Consider the following 18,936-nt stretch of genomic DNA (forward strand, 5'->3'; position numbering starts at 1 on the left):
CTACAATTTTGTGAAAACGGGGGTCCTTGGAACGGATCGCCAGCGTGTGAGTACGTGCGTATGCACCCCTATGGAACGGGTATGCGTGCATGATGCAGCGAGCGCGGCCTCCGCCGGGTGCGCTCGGCAGAGACGATGGTCGGACAGCGCTCGGCGGCCGCTTTTCACCAAAATTGCAGCAGATCAATGCGACCGGAACGGCGTAGCGAAAAATATGCGAAGCTTTGGAGCGGATTTCTTTCTTCTTTTTTCTCGATAAGAACAAAATGCTATGCCTTGGAGCGGCTTTCGTTGGGGTTTTTTAAATGCTATGCCTTGGAACGGAAATGTGGGTGTAAAAATGGGGGTCCCCTCCGCGGCACATACCCACTATGCATTATATACTGAGTGCCCCCCCCCCCCGGGTTGCCAACTCGTCCATCCATCATCATCTACCTTCATTTAGTCTAATGCCATTCCGTCCAGGAGCGAACCGTGAACCGGACGAGACTAAGCATTGGAGGGGCACAGCATTGTTCACAAACGTACAAAACAGTGCCCCTCCATTCATTGTCTACTCCGGGTCAAGGTCCGCCACTAATTCCGTCCATCAACACTTGGTCTAACAAACATTTGGTCCTATAATCACTTTGTCTAGTCACCAGTTCGTCGTTGACCATTTCGTCTCATAACCAGACTGTCTAAAATCCATTTTCGTTTCCTTCATTTCATCCAATTAGACTAGATGGTATATGGACTAAATGGCGATATTAGACCGATTACGTACTGGTTAAAATACGAAATGGTGAATGGAGGAAGTTGCAATAATGGTCAGTGGAAGAACTGATGGTAAACCAGATGATAGAAAAGGAGTTGGTAATTGAATAGTTTGGATTAGACCAATCGGAAATAAAACCCCGGTTGATGGATAAAAATATGTACGAAAATGTGAATTGAGAAACAGCCTCTCCCTCACAGGTCGCTGGATGCGCCGCGATGGTGGCCCATCAATGGCATGGAATTATGCACAAAATTAGGTCTTATCCAAAATACATGTTTTGAAAATAAGGTGTGGCAAGTTTTGGGGGCCAACCGCTTCGTCTTCTCGAGTGGCTATGCAGTATAGTAGATTTACTCTCTAAAATGAAAAGAAAAGCAGCTATAGCATTTTCACCTGCATATTTCGTTCATCGATGCAATAGAGTAAGATACAAAAAAAAGGCGGGCGAAGAGGAAAAGGGTCCTTTCAAAAAAAAAGACCAAAATGAAAGGCTACTCCTCACATGCACAATTCTGACTATAAATGAAAACGAAGATTGTATCGGCTTAGATTTTTTTTCTCGGGCTTGAAAATAAAATTAGAAAAAAAATGTGAAGGTTTTTTAAAAACTCTATAAATTCCTAGACATGCTAGAAGAACGTTTTTAGATTGAAGCTTTGGATTTGTGACGGCATATGGCGAGCAGGTTCCCCGCATGTTATGTAGGCCCTATAATACACTTTAAATTGATGATTTTCTTCAAGCCTCGATCTCTTTATTTTTGAAATATTTTTTAAAATGATTTTCTTACCCTTAAAGATCAACTGATTATTCTCACCTGGAAAGTCGCTGAAGGCATTGAAAAGACCAAGAGCGAGTCCTATATCTGTTGGTGTCGTTCTAAGACTCAGGTTGATATCTTCCAGGTAGATACCCATTGTCTTAATAATCCCTACATGACCACATGCCCTGATAAACGTTATTAAGACAATAGGAAAACTCTGAGAAGTTACGATTTCTAAAAGGTTACCAGCCATGATAGATTTACCGACTGTCTGAAACTCACTATCTGGTAATAAAGTAACACAGAAAGTTCGATCGCATGATTGAAACACGCCTCTCACGTTATTTGTAGTACCTTTGTAGACCCAATAACATTTTAAAAAAAAATAATTTTATGATCCTATTGTTATTTGTGCAGACAACGCCGAATGGAGGTCCTGGTAAAAAAAACATCGGGGCAGCGATCCATAGGCGGATCTATTGGGCGCAAGGGGCCACCCTACCCCTATTGGCAAAAAAGGGAAAGGAGGAATAAAAGGTAGAGAAAGGAGAGGAGAAAACAGAAGAGGAAAACAAGAGAAAGACGAGAGGATAAAATATTATGAGGGGGGTACTTGGGAAAAAATATTTTATGGCATTACTTATAATTTATCGTTCGCGCTCGCAGATAGGCCTACATATCTAGCTTAATATACAACGATATAGGTTGATATGGAGCTTAAAAATTTTGAAGTCAAGGTTTGAAGTCAACATACTGTACAAAACACTTTTCAGCTCTGTAAAATATCAGTGTTATTGTCTAATTATCACCATTTTCAGCTCGAGCTGCACGCTTGCATATTTGATTATTCAAGTACCTATTCTCTTAACGTATTCCATAAAGTTGTCAAAATATCCCTTTTACATTGCCCAAACCTATCAGCTAGCCATTTTTATGGCCGGCATTCGTAAAATTAAATAAGATAACATTTTCATGATTTTCCCTAAAATTAGATTGACCTCTTTTCATCATGTTCATAAAGAAATATCGACAAGTTTTATACGCCGCTTAGAAAGAGGAATAGGAAGATAGTCATCATTTTCATATGATGACAAATGTCCTTAGAGTGTCCTGGTCCTAGGTCAGAATGATATTAATAAAAATATCAGCTCGCACCTCGCGCTCGTATCATTTATCAAATATGATTAATATCCACTTCATAACTTTCTCACTCAGTGCTTGCATTTTTGCTTAAATTGACCCTTATTCAGATCGTAATATCACATATTTTCAACTCGCGCTTTGCGCTCGCATTATTTATTTTCATGCTAAAAATGTAATCAGAAAGTCCAAATTCTAGGTGTAAATCTAAAACACTCGCACACATGTTTATTGAGATATGTAGCTTCTTCTTTATTTAAATCATTATCCAGTATCAGATCAAAATATCAACAACAAAAAACATGTTCGCGCTGGCATCAATAATGTACGTAGGTACTCATCCTAATCATGATTTACAAAACATGAATAGAGTGTCCCGTTTTTAGGTTTGATTATAATTCTTCCGCTCGCACTTTGCGCTTACATTTTTTTACCTATCATGTATATTATTACAGTGCTTAGAATGTTAATTTTTAGGTCTTAATGTAAACAAAAATAGCACGCGCTTCGCACTCTCATTATGTCATTATGGCAATGGGTTTCGTTTTTATGGGTAAATACAAACAGTCCTTATAACAGGTCTCTTTTCGATCAGGGGGGGGGGATATTCTGAAAAGTCTCGTAAGTTTCCATTTAAATATCCTTTTAAGTTACCCATTTAATGGAGCGCTAATGTACCTCCAAATTCGTATTCTGAAAACTCTATTAGCGCTCAATTAAGTCCCTTTAGGCGACTCCCCTACTGAGCCGAATTAGCCAATCAAATGCGCTCTTACAACGTATTTTTTTCTCCTAGCGCGCAGTGTTTCTTCACTTTGCTGCCTTGCAGCGCAGCGCCCGGCTGCTGCAGGTGCACTGCACCACGATCTTGATACAAAGAATTTTTGCTGAAAAATAATGCTTAAGCATATTTGCATCGGAGATTAGAGGTTCTTTATGTTGTTGAAATTAACTTTTGTCTTTTCCCCTTCTCTCTCATTTATTGTACCTTTGTGCTTTTCTCTTTTTTCCAACGTGTTCTGATTTTCACAACCCCCTATCCATTGAATCAATTTGTAGCTTTCTTTCTTTTTCTTTTTTTTTACAATATTTTATTCGCCTCTGTCTCGGGGCCATGATGGGGGGGTTCTTCTATAACTTAATTCTTACTTATTGTACAAAAAACTACATACTTTTCATTTATATGAGAAATCTTCTCCAACAAAATTTGAATAAACATATTTTAAAAATCAAACAAGCATAATTAAAAAAAGCCGAAATTGTATTGAAATTTGAAGTACAAACGTTATGACACAGGTTTTTATAGGTGGGGAAAACGATGGCATCACTCACTATTTTTTTCTTTTGTATTTTATTCTATATCCGTTTAAAAACTAAAGGGAATACTAAAGGGGTCTATGCGTATTTTTTTCATTGTCAGAAACAAGGTTTAATTTACCCCTGCACATTGCTGCATCTACCGTGATTTGGCAATTTCATTATTGTCAAAAAAAAATGTGCAAAAACAAAATAGTTTATGATGCTAATAATAAAAGAAAATATAGAAAATAATAGTCATGTTTTCCCTATACGTACACAAATATTTCTGTCTCCTTTCTCCCCCTTTTCTAATTTATTTATTACCAAATATAATCCATAGGCCCTATTCCTTATTTTACTTGTTTATACACCACCTTTTCCCTCTTTATTCTATTCCCTTTTTAGCTCTCTCCTTTATTATCTTCCTTCCTCTAGTATTAAACCGATTTGATGATATTTATACGAAATGAAAGCCACATGTAGCAAGATATCATGAGACTTAATGGACCTCTTATCACCATTATCTTTCTCCACTGCAAAGTCCGCTAATTGAGCGCTATGAGACTTTTCAGAATACCAAAAGTCTCGTAACTACTCAATTAAGTCTTCGCGCGGTCATAACGCGTATACTATTGCAAGTGCGCGCAACGCAAACCTGCCAAATAAGAAAAGGGGCACTTAAGTCTTTTCAGAATACCAAAATGCTAATTGAGCGCTAATTGACCGCTAATTGAGCTTTCAGAATACCACCCCAGGCCAGAACGCATATTAAAAATTTTCTGCTCGCACTCGCAGAATTTATGTACTTACATCCGCATTTTCTTCAGGATCACAAATATTGCCCAAATTTTTCAATTTTCAGGATAGAATACATGAAATTTCCAACGATTTTAGCTTGCGCTCGCACTATTCATATGGGGCTTATGAGATTATTATACATTTATAAGAATATAGATAAGAAGTGACTGTGAGAACTTTCCCCTTCAAGGAATAAACAAAATCAACTTTCAACTTTGGGCGGCCGATCGGGAAGTTTGTGGATAAAATAACACGGGAATCGCCCCCCCCCCCCTTTGCGATTGCTTGATCCTCCCGTGACACAAATTTAATACGTTACACTATTCTATAAAGCAGCGAAGACGAAAGTTAGAGTTCGTTATGTTTATGTAGTATGTGGGCGAATACCCTAAGGCTTAGCTAGTTCATATTCTTAAACAGGGCTGTATCTTTTGTGAAAAGCTACTCGTACGGATCGTCAGGTTTTGGTAGGTAGGCCAAAACACTGATATCATAAATTTGGGACATTGTCATGATCACTGGCGTAAAGTCCTATGGGTCCCGTTTCATGAAACCTCAAGTTCTATGACAAATTCACTTTTAGCCAATCAAGCAAAGCGAATAAATTGTAGCTTGAAACAGTTTTTGTAAATCAGATGATGTAAGAATTTTTATGAAATGGGCCCCTGGTTTGCAATTTGTTAGAGGTGAATTGATCATGAGAAATGGTATCATAAATATTGCTGATAAGGGTGAAAATATTCATTATCATTTTTCTTCAGCCACCTATTCAGATCGAAACTTTGTACAGGAGTCAATTTGGGTGTAAGGGTGCGTGCATGGACCTGGTATATGTGTGAGTGTAGGGAGAAATTACAAGTGGGGTCAGAATCAAGGAGTGAGAGAGAGATTTTTATAAAGTACCAGCACAACAGCAAAGGGCCAATAGTGTGAGGGTTAATGAAAAGGGGAAGGGGAGGGAGAATAAAAACAACAGGGGGTGTTTCACAAAGATTTAAGTATGACTTAAGTCGCACTTAAATGTCGACGCGTACTTGATATGCAACGCGCGATCTTGATAGATACGCAGTAGTGCGCGTCCCATGACACGATCTGACCAATGCAGTCAATCCTTTCATATCGTACGCAACTCAGTATTTAAGTGCGACTCGACTCTAAGTCATACTTAAATATTTGTGATACACCCCCCTGTTCTTTCCTTTTACGATCTGCATGCTGTCCGCGCCAAACGCCTTTTTTTTCTTTCTTTAGATATTTAGGGCAAGATGTAGATAGTCCTAGTCGTGTTCTCGGACAAGATCATTTCAGGATTTGGCGCGCACAACATGCCAAAATGACAGAAATTGCCTCTGCAACCCTTCCTGATTTTGTCCGCACCCTAGTGGAAAAACTGCCTTAAAATGGCATCCTTGCGAGATGTTGCGAGCGCGAATCACGAGCTCAAACTTTTAGAAATTTCATGTAATAAGACATGCATTAAAAGTAAACGTCCGAGCAGTTTTTGCAATCATGAAAAAGGATGTGAATCTGACTAAAGAATTAACGCAAGCGCAAAGTACGTGCGAGCTGAAATTTTTAATATACCAGAAAGGACCCTTTTAAAGACTGCATTTAGTGACTCATGAATAGGATACGGGCTACATATCTCACCTTTCGAATAATGCGAACGCGAAGTGCTACTGCTGAAAATGTGTGATGTTCTAACCAGAAAACTGGACATTCAAGGCATTTTCTTTAACCAGGATCATATAATGACTGCCTAAGCAAACAATAATTAATGCGAGGGCGAAACACGAGGCAAAAATGTGTAATATTACAACCTGAAAACTGGACATTCTAAGTATATTTGTATGAGCAGGATGAGTATCTTATATAAAAAATATTGATGCGAGGAGGAAGCACGAGCCAGAGAATTATAGGATTTTATGACATGAAATCTGGATGTTCTAAGTAGCACTGTTTGAAAATATTAACAGAATGAGTACATATAAACAATCTTTGATGCGAGCGCGAAACACTGGCCAAAAATGTGCGATATTCCAACCTGAAAACTGGACATTTTATACACTTTTGTCATCATAAACAGGATGAATACCTTATACTGAACAAAAAATGATGCGAGCGATAAGCGCCAGTCAAATATTTTGTGATTTTCTCACCTAATATGTATAACGTTTTACTTAATTTTTTTTAAAAGAAGGGCACATTTCGTTTTGAAAAAAGGGATTTTTTACGCAGATTTTTTTTGAGGGGGCACTTGCCCCCCCGCCCCCTCGGTTCCACTGCCCCTGTTCCTATGTCCCCTTGCCCCTGCCTCTGGATCGCTGCCCCTGCTTTAATGCACTGTTTGAACAATTAAAAATATACTACCGCTAGAAAAAACTTAAAAAAATAAAGTGAAAGGGTTTAATTACCAAAAGATTAGTTTCGAGGTCGCATGGATCCTACTTGCAAATAAACTAATAATAATAATAATAATAATAATAGGCATTTATATAGCGCCATCTATCTAGAAATATTCTATTCCGAGGCGCGTTGTTATTATTATTATTACCCCGGCTTTAGCTTGAGCTGCCTCTCAGCGCTCATGCATTCAAGGAATTAATCCTGCCGGGTACCCATTCACCTCACCTGGGTCGAGTGCAGCACAGTGTGGATAAACTAAACACACTAATTGAACTTTTAAGCATAAGTGCTTCATCAGGGGCGACATTACTAATTTTTTTCAGTTATGAAAAAGCCATTAAAAAAAAAACAACCTCTACCCATTGATTGGCTATTGACAAATAACTAAATACGATGTTGTATTCATGGATATTGATAATATTATTTGACTAGGGGCGTCAGAACAGGAGAGGGGGACAGGGGGCACTTAATTGCCCCCCACAAAAGAAAAATCCTCGTAGGGAAAACATTCCTTTTTGTCAAAATGAAATGTGCCCAATTTCATAATGAAATACCATGTTCGATGTAAGACATGATACATTTTAAGTAAAAAAATCACAAATTTTTGGCTCACGCTTCGCGCTCGCCTCAATTGTTGTTTAGTTACTTGAATGTAGTGTTCATGTTTAGAATGTCTAGTTTTCAGCTGGGAATACCACAATGTTATTGGCTCGCGTTTCGTGCTCGCATCAACTAATGGTTAGGAAGGTACTCATTCTGTTCCTGGTTACAAAAAAATGCTTAGAATTTCTATTGTTTTCAGTTTGGATTATCACAATTTTTTTAGCTTGCGCTCTTATGTATGAATTGGCGAGATATGTATACTATTCATGAGTCACTTAATGCAGTCAGCTTGCGCTCACACTGTAATTCTCTAGTTAGAGACATCGTTTTCATGAATGCAAAAAGTGCTCGGAATGTATAATTTTCATGTCTTATTATCGGCTCGGTGTAAAAATGGCAGAGGTAAAAATGGCAAAAGTAAAAATGGCAGAGGTAAAAATGGCAAAAGTAAAAATGGCAGAGGCAAAAATGGCAAAGGTAAAAATACCAGAGGTGAAAATGGCAGAGATAAAATGGCAAATGTATGGCAGAAGTAAAAATGACAAAGATAAAAATTGGCAAAGGTAAAAAAGGCAGAGGTTAAAATTGCAGAGGTAAAAATGGCAGAGGTAAATATGGCAGATGTAAAAATGGCAAGATTTAAAAATCTACTAAAATTTTACGTTAATGGGGATGTCATTTGCGAGCAGTTTTCTCCATACATGGTGTACTAAAAATATAAAAGTAGACATTTTGGTGCATAAAATACGTGGTAGTTACTAGTATATATCACAGATCAAAAACTCAACCTTCTAATAACTTTCTTAATCTTTGATGGGTTTTCCGCAAATCTTCATCAATATATTTTTTTCTGCTATTTTAACAGTAAACCATTTATCAGGGTGATTCCCCCCTTTTTCTGTTATCCAAGTTATGCAAGTGGTTCAAAGAAATCCCGAACTCGTCTATTTCAGTGTGTTAATGGTAGCGCACATTGGTGTTTACATTACATTACATTACAAAAATCATGGGATCGTTGGGACGATAATCTAGCTCACCTCAATGCAAAATTTGTGATTATCATTCACACGTTTATCGACCAACAGTGCAAATATTTGTCTGTTTTTAATGTTGAACCTCCCTTTTGAAGAGAAGCAACGAACCGATGCAATTGTTATTCCTTAAGATAGGCTGGCACGTGAATGATAATTCCGTGGCAACTGGCAAGCATTGGCATGACTCGAGCCGTGCCAATTCGCAAACTAGTCATGAACTGGCGTGAAGTGTGCGTAATCCCGCCGTGACTGCTTGCCATGTCGAGACAAGAATTTTGAAATATTCTTGAACTCGTCGGGACGATGAGAGAGGACGCGTGCCAGCTTGCGCCATGCCACGACTGTCACGAACTGCCAAGAATGGTTCATGAACAGCTCACGTCGAGATCACGAGTTGGTCACGGCATGTTAACGAATTGATGCAGCGTGACTGTTCCTTCCTATATATGAGGGCACGCGTATTCCGGACCTTTCGTGGGAGAACGCGAACGCTTATTAACGACGTTAGTTGATTTTAGAAGAGACTTTTGGGGCCCGTCGTCATGGTCGTAAAACTCTGTCCTACAAGGCAAATTGTGTGACATGAGATTTTTTTTCGTTTCGCATCTGCAACGAAAACATTCAATATGCGTTTCGTGTGCAAGATTGAGGTTGCTACTGTGGTAACAAAGCCACATTTGGTTCCTCCCAGAGCTCGAGAGGCCGCCCAGGGGGTCCACTTCCATTGATGAGTGGATACCATGCGCGTACCATGCGCGACCAAGGGTAAAAGGGGACAGGGTAAGTACGTTACGTATAGGCCTATGTAACGTTATACGGGTGTCAAAAACGATGTTAAAATACGGAAATAAGGGATATAATTCAAATACTTGTTGGGTTTCACAAGCCGAATACTTGTTAAGAGATGCATTTTTCATAATTTGGAAAAGACTTGCTTCCTTTCTTTAGGGTGCTTTTTGGAACCCCATGGTCGTGCCTGGTATCCACTCATAAAGGAAATGGTGCTCCCCTGGAATTTGAATCTAATCCCCCATTTTGGTGGAAGTAAAACATAATGCCCTAATGCCCATTACCTTTTGTGATAGAGGCAGATCGTTTGTGCAGAAGGAGTAAACAAAAGAAAAAACCCCGCAGAATCGACTGAAGTTCAGACGAATTTGGCCTACGGCATGCTGTGTACATATCGACGCATGCAAAATGGTATCGGCTGGAGAGGTGAGCTAATCCATGGAATCAATTTCCAGTGATCCACCAATAATCCACATTAGATGCAACATCGATTCGATGTACTGAAATGATCTATATTTAAGCCTTAATTCAGTAAGTTTTTCCTCACTCAATATGTACTCGATTTGTTTGAAAAAAAACCCCATGCACTTTCTTATTAATGTCATAATCTATTGTGGGCCCTGCATTTCGATTATCTCCAGCCAGCTGTCATTGTAGAGGTTCGCCGCCGGCTCAGGGGGCACGTGCGATGATGACCATCAGTCGTAATATTACATTCACGTATATATAGTGAGGGTGTCGCGTGAAAGAATTTTGCACACGAAAAGCAAATCTATAAGGTCCTTTAACACAAAGCTTAATTAGCAATGATTGTAGAGCAGTTTCTACGTTTGATTCTATTGACAATAATGTACAATCAATCTTATAAATCAAGTGTATGATTAATCGTTAACTTTTACGTTAGGGGACCCTAACGTTACCGTTCCTGAGGTTTGCGAAAGGTGGCAATTGACGCTCGAGCAGTTCACGACTAGTTTAGAACTTCACGAATAGCTTGCGCATGGCGCGATCAGTTCACGACCTGACGAGTTAACAAGCAGTTCTGGACTACTGAGCGACAGTGGCGCTCGTGTCGGTCCAGCGGTATATTATATATATAGGCTTCCTGGACACTGCTCGCAATTATAAAAACGAAAAAATAGGCCTAAAAGACAACGAACAAACAAAAACAACGAAACTCTCCTCCCCCCGAAAAAAAACCAAAGAGAGAGAGAAAAAATGGAGAAATGAAGAAACACCATAAAGTAGCCTCATTCACCCCCCTCCCTAAAAACACGAAATCAATCTGTTCTTTCATTTCTTTTCCATGTCTCTTTCTTTTCACTTCTATGTTCGTTCACTTACATTTCTTCGTCCGTTCCATATTGTTTTGGGTGAAGGGGAGTTTTTTTATTATTCGTTTTCATATATCCTTTCCTTTTCCGTGCCTTATTTTTCTTCTTCTTTTTTGAGTTTCCTTTTCTTGCTGTTATTTATTTTCAGGGGTTAACTGCTTAACCATCTTTTGGAACAGGTTAATAGACTGACATACTGTCCAAACTCGTGCCTTCGGGTCATTTATTCCCTCGACCACATTTTCCTTTTTTGTGGAATTCTTCGAGGTGGGGTTGCCTTTTCTTGCTCTTCTAGCTCCTCTAGCGCGTACGCGCACGAGGCTTTACTTCCTATCCTATCGATCTCTCTCTCTCTCATTTTTCTTTTTCGCTCTCGAGGATTGCCCTGTACTGAATAAAGAAAAACCGTTTTTTTCTATTTTTATTTATATAAACAAACTTTAACATTTCGTGCAACTTATTGAGGAAAATACCTAACACCTTGACAAATCATTCTTGAACTCGAACATTCAACAAACTAATGATCCCTGCATGCAGCTCGATGCACATCAGTGGCGTATAGCTATGGGGGGACCCCCCCCCCCGTGCCCCCTAAGAAGATGGCGGAGCCAAAAAAAAGGAGAAAGAAGCAAAAAAAAGAAAAGAATGAGAAAGACAGAAGGAAAAAAGAAGAGGAAAATAAGAGGAAGACGAGTGAATGTGAGGGGAAGACTTGGAAAAAATCTTTCATGTTACTTTATAAAAATTCCGCTTGCGATTCGCGCAGAATCGCCTGTTCGATGAGATTCATATCTGTTCAATAGGCTGATATGGAGCTTAAATATCAAGTTTTGAAGTCTATTATACAAAACATATTTCAGCTCGGACATCGAGCTTTCATTATTTTTTTTTTCATTTAATTCAATTCAATTCAAAATTAATTTCAATCAATCAATCATAAAAATACAGCTATATACAGATTAGATAAAAACATGGGATTGGGAGCCCATGAAAGTGTTCAATTGTAAACTTTTGGGTGGGGCACCACAGTGATACAATTTAATACAAGTAAATACAATATATACATAAAGATGTGAGCAACAAATAACATTGAAATACAATTAAAACAAAGAGAGAGAAAAAGAAACAATGGGATAATAGAGGGGAAATAAACAAACAAGCAAACTAGTATAAATCATAGTGAACTAAAGTGTGCCATTGGCAGGAGTTTTTGTACTGAGAGAAAAGTTCAAAAGTTTTTTATTTAGGGTTTTACTTTTTTTAATATTATTTAAATCATTCCACAGCTTGATTCCTCTACAACGTAGAGAATTAGGGTAATTTTATTTTTCGAAGATATTGGTGAAGATCTGAATGACGCGTAAAGTGTGAGTGGTAAAAGGATTTGTGTTGAAGATATTATTACAAATATTTGACAAGAGATTTTAATGGTAATTGTACATAAGAGCCAAGTCACAAATTTTCAATATTTTACTATTAAGAAATAACTTGTTTGTGTGACTATTGAAATGTGCATTACAAACTGTTCTTATTAACCTTTTTTGAATAAGAAGTAATCTATTTTTTTCTCTTTTTCAAGATTATTTTTATTTCTCAACTCATTCCATACACAAGTATCACATGCACAGATACATCATAATTGAAAAATAGCATAAATTTCAAACAAATTCAAATAAATGGTTCATTTTGTATACAAAATATTAATTTATCGATGCCAAGTTCCTTTTTACTTCGTGTATTCCATAAAGATGTGATTATCAAACGAAGACCTTAACAATTTCTATTTTTTCAAGCCAGATAAACAAATAAGAAAATGTTACCCTTTAGTCAAACATTACAATTCTTATTTTCTTCTCAAAACCTTTCGTATCTAATCTACTGTACATGGAAGGGCTTTTGGATTTATGGTATGGGGGTTTAAGACTGGCCATGTATACCTCTGTCATTCTTACCTCTGCAATTAGCTCTGCCATTTTTACCGCTGCCATAATACCTCTGCCATTTTTACCTCTGCCATATACCTCTGCCATTTTTACCTTTGCCATTCTCACCTCTGCCATTATTACCTCTGCCATTATTACCTCTGCCATTTTTACCTTTGCCATTATTACCTCTGCCATTGTTACCTTTGCACCCATTTTCATACCCTTTGTTTAAATGGGTAGTGCTCACTTAAGCATGAATAGTTTTCAAACTTTTTTGTGTCATCTCAAAGTTGACTCAATTGGCTTTCCATATATACATATATTTTCCCCCAATAAATGTGACATATTTTTTGTTTGGCAGCCCTTTCAAAAGTGTATAGTTTTTTTGAGACGCACTGTAGATCCAACGTAAATAAATCCTTAAAAATGTCAATTATTAATTATTTCAGGTAAGTATACAGTACTTAGGCAGATCCAGAGGGCAAAGCAGCTGCCCCCCCCCCTCAAATGGCCGTGCACAAAAATGGGTAGTGCTCACTTAAGCATGAATAGTTTTCAAACTTTTTTGTGTCATCTTAAAGTTGACTCAATTGGCTTTCCATATATACATATATTTTCCCCCAATAAATGTGACATATTTTTTGTTTGGCAGCCCTTTCAAAAGTGTATAGTTTTTTTGAGACGCACTGTAGATCCAACGTAAATAAATCCTTAAAAATGTCAATTATTAATTATTTCAGGTAAGTATACAGTACTTAGGCAGATCCAGAGGGCAAAGCAGCTGCCCCCCCCCCCCCTCAAATGGCCGTGCACAAAAAGGGAGAGAATAAGAAAAACAAAAGAAGAAGCGAAAAATGAAAACTCTTAGAAGCGGAATTAGTATATACACATTTCTGCTCGCGATTCGCACTCGCAACTATTTCTGGTAATACCTCGGTCACATTTGCTCTACGGCGCGCCATGCGGCGAATCAAAAACAGCTGTTTTAACATTTTTTGTACCAGCTAAGGTAGTCGTACGGCCGCCGTATAGTAAATGTGAATCCTTTTTCATGATAGTTTATTTAAAAAATTTCAGCTTGCTTCGTGCTCGTGTTATTTGATTGTTGAAGTAGTCTTCTTTAACCGCTTAGGGGCAATTTGCAAATATTCTTGGCTGACTGGAGACGGTCCTTAACAGGTCCTTTTATTATGCCCGAACATTTATTTGAATTTTCTGCTTGCACTTCGCACTCGCAATAATTATTTAATTAACTTGTGCATCTTGTTCAGGATTAACAATTGAAAAAAATCTCGCACTCGCTCTATTTAATACGGGCTCATGAGATTGTTATATATATTGTTTTGTTTTATAAGAATAAAGCTAGGAAGTGATTATTAGGACTACCCCTTCAAAGAAACAAAAATCAACTTTGAGTGGCCGATCGGGTAAAATATGGGTTATTTTTTCGACTTCCGGCCCCATTGGCTAAAGCTGCACCCGCCCCTGTTAACACTGGCGTAAATCCCGGGGAGGGGGATATATCCCCCCACACTTTTCGAGGAGGGGGGGGGTGGCCTGTACAAACATCCCCCCACTTTTACGGAAGAAATGAAAAAAAAAATCACAAGAGATAATTGTTTTGTTGGTGAAAATTCTTCTTAAAATACCGCTTAACAAAATAATAAAACAATATCATTGGATCATAAAATGCAAATAAAGAGCCAGTTCACCATTTGCAATCGAAATACTTTTGTCCTTATTATAACATTGAAGAGAAACCCCCGTTTCTTCCAATTCATCAATGTTGGGGTTTTGGGGGGAGGGATTAAGATGGAATGTCAAAACATTTTGAAAGTAATCTCTAATAAAACCATTAAACCATCATGGGGTAAAAAAGATATCGGAGGGGCATTGGGGCACATTCCCCCATCGGCTGACCACCCCCCCCCCCCAAAAAAAAAAAAAAAAAAAAAAAAAACGGGGAAAAGGAGAAATGAGGGAGAAAGGAAGAGAAACGCAGTGGGGAAAGAAGAAAATATAATTCATCATAATGTTATATTATAATTATTTATGTTACTAGTACATTACATAAGAAACATTTCTAGCATGACTTTTATATGAAACATAATTTGCCCAGGGCCTACGTCTTCATTGTTCCTAGTGCTCGCATTGTCTGTTTAACAAGATATATAATCCTGTTGTACTAAAACATCATGTTTTCAAGTCAATATAAACCAAATATATTTTCTAGCACTTGAGTTATCATATATTGACATAATATTATGCTTCTTTTACCTTTACATGACTCAAAAAGTGATTGCCCCATGTTAAGGTCTCCGTATATAAACATTTCCTGTCCGTGATTACGTTCGCATTAGTGCATTGGTGATATATGTCTGCTCTTCGTGAATTCCTAAAATCAGTCCTTAAAATGTCCCTTCTTCTGATCTGAATATGAAAAATTTTCAGCTCACGCTTCGCGCTCGCATCAATTGGTAATGAAATACCTATATGGTCCTAGTTAATTCCTACAAAGAAACCTTAGAATGCCCCACTTCAGGTCTGAATTATCTAAATTTTCAGCTCGCGCTTCGCGCTCGCCATATTTGATTGGTGAGATGCGTATGATAATCATGATGTTGCAATGACTACAAAGAGTGTTACATGTGTTCAGATGTAATTCTAATAAAATCAGCAAGCGCTTGGCACTCGCATTAGATGACTATGGTGAGATATGCATACTCTTAAGGATTCCTAAAATATATTCCTTAAAATCTCGCTGTTTGTTGTAAAAATATACGAAAATTTCAGCTCGCGCTTAGCGCTCGCATTGTTTAGCAAGGCATGTACCTATCATGATTACATATAAATTTGATTATAATGTCCTTTTTTAGGTGTGAATATAACTCAGCTCGCACTTCGCGCGCTCACTCAGTGATTCAAAAAATTTGCTGGTGCCACCACAATGCCGTGACCCACGGAACGCCAGTGTGGACATATCAATGACAATTCCTTGCATATCTAAAAACATGATTGCAAAAAAATTGCCAAAATATTTCAGTCATCCCCCCCACCCATCAATACGGATTTACGCCAGTGCCTGTTAATCTTTGATGTTTTTTCCTCAAACCCTACCAATATTTGTAGGCGAATCATTTTTATAACAACAAACTTTCTGTCATGCTGAACTTTCCCGTTAAAGATCAATTGATTGTTCTCACCTGGAAAATTGCTGAAGGCACTAAGAAGACCAAGAGCGATTCCTATGTCAGTTGGTGTCGTTCTGAGACTCAGGTTGATATCTTCCAAGTAGATACCCATTGTCTTAATAATCCCTACATGACCACATGCCCTGATAAACGTTATTAACACAATAGGAAAACTCTGAGAAGTTACGATTTTACAAAGGTTACCGGCCATGATAGATTCACCGACTGTTTTAAACTCCCCATCTGGATATAAGTAACACAGCAAATGGGTCGGTGAAACGTTCCTCGCTATATTCGAAATCCCTAAGTGCGTGCAGGCTTTCCTTTAATCCTTCAATGATCCTATTGTCATGATTGTCATTTGCGGACAACGTCGAATGGAAGTCATGATTTAAACATAGCCCTTTGCTAAAAGTCAGTATACTGTTCAAACCGCCCTTTCATTCCTTTAAAAGAAATCGTAATCTGAATGATGATTTCAGTGAAAAAAATAAGGCTAATGACGAATATTTAGCACGTGTGAAACCAAGCCAATGATTAGAATCACGAGCGTTAAATCACAGTTACGATTAGAATCGCAGTCATTATTACAATGATGATTCAAGATTCACGTGTGACAAGGTCCTAAAAGAACCAAAGACGAAAGCCTGGGTTTCTTATTTTAATATTTGTTGAGGTGAAAAGCCTACCCGAGTTCTTACAGAACTACAGATCATCAGGTTTTGGCAAGTTAACATTAATTCTACAGTGCGTCCCACAATAAACGAAGATTTATCGATGATTTATCATAACTTAACCACAAATACAATAGACAAATTACCTACCATTTTAAAGCTTAGAATCTCCTCTTTCACCTAGAATTACTTAAATTTTTCTCATTCACGCATGAGTGAGCAAAAACAATTTGAAAAGGGGATACCAAAAAGTCACTTGGCGGGCCATATCTGGGTTTTAAAACGGAAACCACATTTTTAAAAAGCTCAATATCTGCTCTTTAATTTGATACCTCAATTACAGAAAATGGTCAAGGAATAACAAAGTTCTGGTTATTTGAAATGAGGCTTGAATTTCAATAATTTCATAAAATGAAGATGTTTTACAGGCTCGCGTTCAAACTCACTCGACGCTCCGTTTTGTTGACGATCAGCCATGCATTAACTCTTTTGTTACCGTGCGTTAGCTTCTGTGGGAAACTGGAGAAAACACAAGCATTGTTTCGAGGGATCATAACTTTTTTACTTCTTGACCATTTTTTGTGATTGAGGTATAAAGATACCCCCCGCAAAATGAGTTTTTGGCATCTTTGAATCTCTTTCTTTGAATTGTTTTTGCTCACTCATGCGTTAATGAGGAATAATCTAAGTAGTATCAGATGAAAGAGGAGATGCTATACGTTGGAAGGTCATTTGTCTATTTTATTTATGATTAAGTTATGATAAATCATCATTAAATCTCGGTTTCGTTTTTTCTGGGACGCACTGTATATTAAAACAAAGTGGGCACAAGTGTACCGGGGGGGGGGCAGATCCCCCCCCCCTGATGAGTAATAGCTCATCCGGGGGACGTCCCCCCCTTAGAAGCAAAATCAATATAATTTGTAATGTAAAAATGCAATGAAAACAGACGTGTGCCCCCTGTTTTGAACCTAAAGACCCTTTTTTGTTCTTTTGTTTTTTGCTTGACGATTTTTTTCGCGGATGAAATATCCTCCAAAAAATTTGCCCCCCTTTTGTAAAATCCTAGGTACGCCAGTGAAAGGGACATTGTCATGATCACTGGCACAAAGTCCCATGGGTACCGTTTTATATAGACTAGCGACAAAACAATACATAACTTCTTTATCAAATTCACTATCAGCCATTCAAACCGAATGAGTTCAGTAGCTTTAAGCTGTTTTCTTTTGGCAAAATAGTTGTTGCAAGCAGTTTTATGAAATGGCCCCCTGGTTATTTTGTTGAAGGTGAATTAATCATGAGATATTATTTCATAACTATTGCTGATAAAACTCATGTTTAGTTTTCAGAAAAGCACTAGTCAATTTGCATGTGAGGGTGTGTGTGCATACAGTTGAAAGGTGTATTGCTGATTTTTCATAACTTATTTAAATTCATTTTTAATAAATTATTTTATGCATAAATAGAGAATTCTCCGCTGTACAGTTAAGTAAATCTCTAAATAATTTCCCAAGTTCTACAGTGCGTATGAAAAAATGGTATAGAAATGAAAAGTCTGTAAAATTTTTGTTTCAAATTATGATCTCAATATTTTGGTGTCAATACATGCTCTGGAGTCTTATCCTTCAAATGCTATTAAAATAATTTGGTTTTGTTCGTGCTTACGCGAACACAAATTTTTTTTTTGTCTGGGGTAAAAAAGTAAAAAAGTTTACAAGTTTCAATTAAATGTGCAGGGGCGGATCCAGCTTTCGCCAATAGGGGGGGAGCCGAAAAAATTTTCATCAACATTTTTCTCGATTGGCCGCTATAATCTTATTTTTTTTATTTATTTTTTTTTGTGGGGGGGGGGATTTCAGGGGGTTATCCTAACTAAAGACTGAAGTCTTAAGTATATGTAAGTTTTTATTGTTATAAACAAGATAAGGTATCTCATGTGGTCTTATTATATAATGCGAAAGCGAAGGGCGAGTTAAAATTCTTTGATATATTATGTCCTTAGAACTGAAGATTCTGAGCAGTTTTATAATCTTGTACAAAGATAAGTATCCAACTAAACAATGCGAGCGCGAAGCGCGAGCCGAAATTTTATTATAGTCACGTGAAAAGGGAATCAATTAGGACTGTTTTTGTGATTAATGAAGAGGATACAAGTATCACCAATTAAATAATGATAGTGCGAAGCGCGAGCTCAAAATTTTTGATATTCCGACCTGAAAA

At 37.7% G+C, this 18,936-nt stretch overlaps 1 protein-coding gene across 1 annotated transcript in view; it reads right to left on the bottom strand.

The window, feature by feature from the left end:
* LOC121431278 overlaps nt 1–16,290 on the bottom strand; it is a gene marked incomplete at its 3' end in the record, with an annotated part of 27,635 nt that extends 11,345 nt beyond the window's left edge. The window contains exon 1 of the mRNA XM_041628787.1: nt 16,055–16,290. Coding sequence (XP_041484721.1) covers nt 16,055–16,253 — 199 coding nt within the window. The remainder of the gene's footprint in view (nt 1–16,054) is intronic.
* Nucleotides 16,291–18,936: the final 2,646 nt, after the last annotated feature.

This window comes from Lytechinus variegatus, chromosome 17 (assembly GCF_018143015.1).
Source record: "Lytechinus variegatus isolate NC3 chromosome 17, Lvar_3.0, whole genome shotgun sequence".
Classification (NCBI taxonomy): Eukaryota; Metazoa; Echinodermata; class Echinoidea; order Temnopleuroida; family Toxopneustidae; genus Lytechinus; species Lytechinus variegatus.